Here is an 8848-nt window from a genome sequence, read left to right on the forward strand (position 1 = left end):
TACGTATACCAAAAAAAGTCAACAATTGAGGTCTAGTGTAGACTTCGAAGAAGACCATCACCATATCATTCTCACTTTAAAATGCAGGCAACTGGAATAGCTACAGTTACAAAGAGAATGGCGTCGAGCATGCTGTAAAGAACGTCCGAGAAGACCAAAGCGGACAGGGATCGGAACATGGCAGAGCGGAGAGTTGCAGAGCATCGGAAAACTACAGCTGAGCGCTTGTGCAGGAAGGTCTCAAATACTGTACATTGCTCACTGTGGTTCTGTGGATGTGCGGAGTATCGTTGAGAGAGAGGAAGACAAATGATGAATTGCGAAAGATGATGGGAATAGAGCCTGTGATTGATGCTGTGAAGAGGAACATGTTGAGATGGTTTGGTCATGTGTTGAGGAAGGATGAAAGTGACTGGTTGAGAAGAGTGATGGAAATGAATGTGGAAGGAAGCAGAGGACGGGGAAGACCGAGAAAGACTTGGCTAAAGATGGTGGAAGAAGAAATGCGGGCAATGGGGTTAACAAGGGGAGATGCAGAAAATAGGGCAAAATGGAGAAGATTGCCATGGGGACCGCAAGGCTAACCCCCGCTCTAGCAGGGAAAACGGCCTTAAAATGCCTGTTGTTGTTTTGTTGTGGCTTACTGTGGTTTGGACCAAAACAAATGTGGAACTCAAACGTGCAGAGTTTAATCAATTTCCATGTAAATGGCACCTGGAGCTGTCAAAATGTTTTCGCCCAAACCATGAAGGAAAGGCCGTGCACCAGTGAAACGTGACACAGGTATCAGTCCTTTTCCCTGTAGTTTGCAGCCAGTGTAACATGTTTATTTATTTCTCAGCAGGGGTTCAGTTTCCTAATGCCAGTGGAGTAGAAGTCAAAAGATTTTTTGGCTCTGGGGAAGAAATAGTGCAGAAGAAAAAACTTTTTGACCCCACCCTCCCTCGTACTACTTTGCGTATATCTCGCATTTCCAAGAACAAAAACGGCTCTTTTGACTTAACAAATCACACTCCAGTGGTGGTACTTCTGGGAGATGAAATGGCTCAATGGTATCAGGTCAGCTAGTGTTCTGAAGAAGTTGGAAGCCTCCTTACATCCGACACTTTAAGTTGTGACATCAACCTTATCGTCCAGGCCAATAATGAGGAAGAAGCTGCTGAAGTAGATTCATTGACCCAGAGAGTTGTCAAATGGACAGCGCATCAAACTTCATCCGAGTCTCGTCGCAACACCAGAAAGCTCATCAAACTTCATCCACTTCATCCGAGTCTCGTCGCAACACCAGAAAGCTCATCAAACTTCATCCACTTCATCCGAGTCTTGTCGCAACACCAGAAAGCTCATCAAACTTCACCCACTTCATCCGAGTCTCGTCGCAACACCAGAAAGCTCATCAAACTTCATCCACTTCATCCGAGTCTCGTCGCAACACCAGAAAGCTCATCAAACTTCATCCACTTCATCCGAGTCTCGTCGCAACACCAGAAAGCTCATCAAACTTCACCCACTTCATCCGAGTCTCGTCGCAACACCAGAAAGCTCATCAAACTTCATCCACTTCATCCGAGTCTCGTCGCAACACCAGAAAGCTCATCAAACTTCATCCACTTCATCCGAGTCTCGTCGCAACACCAGAAAGCTCATCAAACTTCACCCACTTCATCCGAGTCTCGTCGCAACACCAGAAAGCTCATCAAACTTCATCCACTTCATCCGAGTCTCGTCGCAACACCAGAAAGCTCATCAAACTTCATCCACTTCATCCGAGTCTCGTCGCAACACCAGAAAGCTCATCAAACTTCACCCACTTCATCCGAGTCTCGTCGCAACACCAGAAAGCTCATCAAACTTCATCCACTTCATCCGAGTCTCGTCGCAACACCAGAAAGCTCATCAAACTTCATCCACTTCATCCGAGTCTCGTCGCAACACCAGAAAGCTCATCAAACTTCACCCACTTCATCCGAGTCTCGTCGCAACACCAGAAAGCTCATCAAACTTCATCCACTTCATCCGAGTCTCGTAGCAACACCAGAAAGCTCATCAAACTTCACCCACTTCATCCGAGTCTCGTTGCAACACCAGAAAGCTCATCAAACTTCATCCACTTCATCCGAGTCTCGTAGCAACACCAGAAACATCAGAGAACTACGCAATAACGCAAGCCAATGATCAGCCACTTAACATTCCAATTTTTCCCATCTACTCGGAGTACCCACGGTGTTCCAGATTCTGCAATTGTACCCGGAGAGAGAAATATGTCGGGTTTCAGCAGGAACATTCTCACGTATTTGTAATGGGGTGGGGATGGGTACCTGTGAGATGCACCATGCAAGTTGAATAATAATGCAACCAAAAAGGTGAGCTATGGTATTAGGAAAATACCAACATGTAAGCTGCAAGCATGACATAATCAGTGTGGCAGATGAACCACCCAACACCCCCCTCTCCTCTCCCCTTGTGCCCGTCCAGCTCATAATGAAAGAGAAGGTATCGTCATCTGAAGATATTTCCAAAATGAGCATCGATGTGACTCAGCCGTCCTAATTGACTGTAGCCTCAGAGCCAGTGTTATTGTCTGTCCATGGGGCATCTATTTACTATGTATGCAACAGTGGCAGAATTTCTAACCCCCTACTGCCCCCCACTCCACCCTCAGACCCCCACCTCCATCCTGTCCAACAAGGTATGCTGCATACCTGCCCCATTTCCTCCCCTTACAGCTCTCTCCTCCCAAACTTATTGCCCTTCTCTTCCCCACTCCTTCCTCTTATTTTGCTCAATTTCAATTCTCTCGATTTCACTCCCTCCACCCAGGTAACTTTAACGACCCCCAACAATACCTTTTTATGTATCTATGGTGGGTTTGAATGGCGAGCCAGCTGCAAACTACCACCCTGGTGTTGTGCACGCAGGACGAGGGAGGCATCAATGTGTGCGTCCTCCATCGTTACCAGACGACCAGCTCGTTGCTAGCACTGGTGGTTGTCGGACGTTAAAGATCTGTCTTTGGCGAAGAGTAGGCGAAGCAACACTGGCACGAAACCCCAGAAGAAGAAAAAATGACAAAAATTCCTGCCACCTTCAGATGAACGTCAGGCCTGGTGATCCGGTTCGTGAAAGACTGAAACCGTAAAGGTTGCCAGGCCGACCCCGTAAGTCGGAAATAATCAGGCCGGTAAAACAGAAGAGGAAGAAGATGTCAGTTTGTAAAGGTTCTGTAAATAAAATAAACGATAAGCCATATTTACAAATTGAAATTCAATGTATAAAGTTGACCTGTTCGCTCAGAAGTCTACACGGGTGGTATTAACCCCTCCTCCCCGACCCCCATCCCCAACCCACGTTCCTTAATCCGTGTCTCCCTCTTGCGTAAACTTCGTTGCGCTTTCCTTGGCACCCGCGAGTCCACGACTTGACTTGAGCAGTGCAAAAAGAGCACTCTGCACGCTAAGTATTTAAAGGGGCGGAGCTACGGGAGCGCTGCAAAATAATATACATTTAGAGAAGAAGAAGAAGAGTTTCTAATAAGTGGGGATTTTAAAGAGGAGGATTACCCTTGCCCCTCGTCAAACTGAACACCCTCTTGTTATTCCCTCTCCCGAGCGCAAAACATCCTCGCACTCTGGGGCAGCCCCCACCCCCACCCCAACCCCCAAATCAAGTTGTTTCCAACTGTCCGTGTACTTTATACACACCAGGTGTACCTTTATACTCGGTGTACCTTTATACACACCTTTATACTCGCGCTCGCACACACTCTCCTCCACGTGCTAACTCTGAGTAGGGCAGACGCGCGTGGAACCCTCTACCGCTGCCCCCGGGGCTCCCTGTAACTCACCGGGGTAGGGGGGGGTGTGGGAACACGGAAAGGAGCGGGGGAGGGGCGGGGGGAGCTTGTTCAACGGGGGTCGCCACTTACTTTTCGCGCGCCTGGCTGTCTGAGGGCACTGGCGCCGCTTTCCCTTTGGCGTACATGTTTGGGTGCCCGGCGCTCGCCTCAGCGCACCGCACCTGTCCGTTGTCAAGCCGCCATGGAGACCTCGTCTGCTCTTGCTTCTCTCTCTCTTCTCTCTCTATCTCCCTCCCTCTGTCTCTCTTTCGCGTTTCCCCTCCCTGTTCTCTATTCCCCCGCCTTGGCGATGATCTCTCGCCTTCCCCTCCCTCCATTCCCTCCTCCGCCTGCCCAAGCCACCGACCGTCGACCCCGTGACGAGGGACCCCTCCACCCACCCCGCACCTTGTAGTCTCCTCAGATCCGGACGTATTTTAACTCCATTCCTGGTTTTGCGATCCGTCGCGGTCTATACTCCTCACCCCTCCCCTCCTCCTCCTACCCCTCCCCTCCTCTTCCTCCCTTCTCACCCCTCACCCCTCCCATTGCACGGGGGCCGCCGAGAAACAGCTCGACGTGGTAATTGGTCGAACACTGAGAGGCGCCTTGAAACAGTGATCCATTCTCCATTGCGATTGGCTGAGCGCCGCGGGCCGCCAAGACACAGCGTGTCTTCCCTTGGCCCCCATTCGCTTCCCCCCCGCTTCGGACTGGTCTTTCTCAAGACGCGGAGCATAGAAACCCGGATCTTCGGATCGTAAAAGTGTGTTACCTGGAGTGACTCGAGTTCGGTGTGATGAGTTAAGTGAGACTTTCGCGTTAACTAGTAAGTGACTCAACGAAAGTGAACACACGAGGCGCTCTGCCTGGTTACGGCGCCAATAATCGGTCTCGGTCGAGCCCCGGTCGTGAGTCGTGCGGGTGAGCGTGCGGGTCGCGATCTGCGTCAGTGCTGTTCCGTGTGGCCACGTGTTTCACTCCGCGATCCAAAGCAGCGTCGCGTGGACGCACAACACCGACCCACAACACCGACCCACAGCACCGACCCCCAACACCGACCCACAACACCGACCCCCAACACCGACCCACAACACCGCCCCACAACACCGACCCACAACACCGACCCACAACACCGACCCCCAACACCGCCCCACAACACCGACCCACAACACTGACCCAGAACACCGACCCACAACACCGACCCAGAACACCGACCCACAACACCGACCCCCAACACCGCCCCACAACACCGACCCCCAACACCGCCCCCCAACACTGACCCACAACACCGACCCCCAACACCGACCCCCAACACCGACCCACAACACCGACCCCCCAACACCGACCCACAACACCGCCCCACAACACCGACCCACAACACCGACCCACAACACCGACCCCCAACACCGACCCACAACACTGACCCAGAACACCGACCCACAACACCGACCCCCAACACCGCCCCACAACACCGACCCCCAACACCGCCCCCCAACACTGACCCACAACACCGACCCCCAACACCGACCCCCAACACCGACCCCCAACACCGACCCACAACACCGACCCACAACACCGACCCCCCAACACCGACCCACAACACCGACCCCCAACACCGCCCCACAACACCGACCCCCAACACCGACCCCCAACACCGACCCACAACACCGACCCCCAACACCGCCCCACAACACCGACCCACAACACCGAACGACAACACCGACCCCCAATACCGACCCCCAACACCGACCCCCAACACCGACCCCCCAACACCGACCCCCCAACACCGACCCACAACACCGACCCCCAACACCGACCCCCAACACCGACCCCCATCAACGACCCCCAACACCGACCCCCAACACCGACCCCCAACACCGACCCACAACACCGACCCACAACACCGACCCACAACAACGATCCCCAACACCGACCCACAACACCGACCCACAACACCGATCCCCAACACCGACCCACAACACCGACCCACAACACTGATCCCCAACACCGACCCACAACACCTGACCCACAACACCGACCCACAACACCGACCCCCAACACCGACCCACAACACCGACCCACAACACCGACCCCCAACACCGACCCACAACACCGACCCCCAACACCGACCCACAACACCGACCCACAACACCGACCCCCAACACTGACCCCCAACACCGACCCACAACACCGACCCACAACACCGACCCCCAACACCGACCCCCAACACCGACCCACAACACCGACCCACAACACCGACCCCTAACACCGACCCACAACACCGACCCCCAACACCGACCCACAACACCGAACGACAACACCGACCCCCAACACCGACACCCAACACCGACCCCCAACACCGACCCCCAACACCGACCCCCAACACCGACCCCCAACACCGACCCCCCAACACCGACCCACAACACCAACCCCCAACACCGACCCCCAACACCGACCCCCAACAACGACCCCCAACACCGATTCCACAACACCGACCCCCAACACCGACCCCCAACACCGACCCACAACACCGACCCACAACAACGATCCCCAACACCGACCCACAACACCGACCCACAACACCGATCCCCAACACCGACCCACAACACCGATCCCCAACACCGACCCACAACACCGACCCACAACACCGACCCCCAACACCGACCCACAACACCGACCCACAACACCGAACCCACAACACCGACCCCCAACACCGACCCACAACACCGACCCCCAACACTGACCCCCAACACGGACCCACAACACCGACCCCCCAACACCGACCCACAACACCGACCCACAACACTGACCCCCAACACGGACTCACAACACCGACCCAGAACACCGACCCACAACACCGACCCACAACACCGACCCCCAACACTGACCTCCAACACGGACCCACAACACCGACCCCCCAACCCTTCCTCACCATCGGAAGGCGCGAAGGAAGCGGAAACAAAAACAAGGACAACCCGTGTTACGTGTGGTGCCTGGTGCATCGCGGAACACCCTTGCGTGTGGTGCCTGGTGCACCGTGGTGCACTGCGGTACAGCCTTGCGTGCGGTGCCTGGTTCACCGCGGTACACCCTTGTGTGTGGTGCGTGGTGCACCGCCGCACAGCCTTGCGTGTGGTGCCTGGTGCACCGTGGTGCACTGCGGTACAGCCTTGCGTGCGGTGCCTGGTTCACCGCGGTACACCCTTGCGTGTGGTGCGTGGTGCACCGCCGTACAGCCTTGCGTGTGGTGCCTGGTGCACCGCGGTACACCCGTGCGTGTGGTGCGTGATGCATCACCGTACAGCCTTGCGTGTGGTGCCTGGTGCACCGCGTTATACCCTTGTGCGTGGTGCACCACGTTCACGCCGTTGCCTGTGGTGCGTGGTGCCCCGCGTTCCCAACATTGCGTGTGGTGCGTGGTGCACCGCGTTCCCGCCATTGAGGGTGGTGCCTTGTGCACCGTGTTCCCGCATTTGCGTGTGGTGCGTGGTGAGTCGCGGTACACCCTTGTGTATGGTGTGTGGTGCCCTGCGTTCCCGCCCTGGCGTTTGGTGCGTGGTGAGCCGCGGTACGCCCTTTCGTGTGGTGCGTGGTGCACCGAATTCCCGCCATTGCGTGTGGTGCGTGGTGCACCGTGGTACACCCTTGCGTATGGTGCGTAGTGCCTTGCGTTCCCGCCGTTGCGTGTGGTGCGTGGTGCAGCGCGTTCCCGCCGTTGCGTGTGGTGCGTGGTGCACCGCGTTTCCGCCGTTGCGTGTGGTGCGTGGTGCAGCGCTTTCCCGCCGTTGCGTGTGGTGCCTGGTGCACCACGTTCCCGCCGTTGCGTGTGGTACGTGGTGCACGGCGTTCCTGCTTTTGCGTGTGGTGCGTGGTGCACCGCGTTTCCGCCGTTGCGTGTGGTGCGTGGTGCAGCGCGTTCCCGCCGTTGCGTGTGGTGCCTGGTGCAGCGCGTTCCCGCCGTTGCGTGTGGTACGTGGTGCACGGCGTTCCTGCTTTTGCGTGTGGTGCCTGGTGCACCACGTTCCCGCCGTTGCGTATGGTGCGTGGTGCACAGCTTTCCTGCTTTTGCGTGTGGTGCGTGGTGCACCGCGTTCCTGCCGTTGCGTGTGGTGCGTGGTGCACCGCGCTCCCGCCGTTGCGTGTGGTGCGTGGTGCACCGCGTTCCCGCCTTTGCGTGTGGTGCGTGGTGCAGCGCGTTCCCGCCGTTGAGTGGTGCATGGTGCACCGCATTTCCGCCTTTGCGTATGGTGCGTAGTGCCTTGCGTTCCCGCCGTTGCGTGTGGTGCGTGGTGCAGCGCGTTCCCGCCGTTGCGTGTGGTGCGTGGTGCAGCACGTTCCCGTCGTTGCGTGTGGTGCGTGGTGCAGCACGTTCCCGCCGTTGCGTGTGGTGCGTGGTGCAGCGAGTTCCCGCCGTTGCGTGTGGTGCGTGGTGCTTTGCGTTCCCGCCGTTGCGTATGGTGCGTGGTGCAGCACGTTCCCGCCGTTGCGTGTGGTGCGTGGTGCAGCGCGTTCCCGCCGTTGCGTGTGGTGCGTGGTGCACCGCGTTCCCGCCGTTGCGTGTGGTACGTGGTGCACGGCGTTCCTGCTTTTGCGGGTGGTGCCTGGTGCACCACGTTCCCGCCGTTGCGTATGGTGCGTGGTGCACAGCGTTCCTGCTTTTGCGTGTGGTGCGTGGTGCACCGCGTTCCTGCCGTTGCGTGTGGTGCGTGGTGCACCGCGCTCCCGCCGTTGCGTGTGGTGCGTGGTGCACCGCGCTCCCGCCGTTGCGTGTGGTGCGTGGTGCACCGCGTTCCTGCCTTTGCGTGTGGTGCGTGGTGCACCACGTTCCCGCCGTTGCGTGTGGTGCGTGGTGCACCGCGTTCCTGCCTTTGCGTGTGGTGCGTGGTGCACCGCGCTCCCGCCGTTGCGTGTGGTGCGTGGTGTACCGCGTTCCTGCCTTTGCGTGTGGTGCGTGGTGCACCGCGTTCCTGCCTTTGCGTGTGGTGCGTGGTGCACCGCGCTCCCGCCGTT

The 8848-nt window shown here is 57.1% G+C and overlaps 1 protein-coding gene across 2 annotated transcripts in view; it reads right to left on the minus strand.

The window, feature by feature from the left end:
• LOC137424069 (single-stranded DNA-binding protein 2-like) overlaps positions 1-4263 on the minus strand; it is a 219290-nt gene extending 215027 nt beyond the window's left edge. Inside the window, exon 1 of one of the 2 annotated variants that reach the window (XM_068111539.2) lies at positions 3926-4263. In XM_068111539.2, coding sequence (XP_067967640.2) covers positions 3926-4173 — 248 coding nt within the window. In that variant the 5' untranslated portion in view covers positions 4174-4263. The remainder of the gene's footprint in view (positions 1-3925) is intronic. The other variant, XM_068111545.2, reaches the window with a different exon arrangement.
• Between the last annotated feature and the right edge of the window lie 4585 nt (positions 4264-8848).

This window comes from Myxine glutinosa, chromosome 1 (genome assembly GCF_964187855.1).
Source record: "Myxine glutinosa chromosome 1, kmMyxGlut1.1, whole genome shotgun sequence".
In the NCBI taxonomy this organism is placed as follows: Eukaryota; Metazoa; Chordata; class Myxini; order Myxiniformes; family Myxinidae; genus Myxine; species Myxine glutinosa.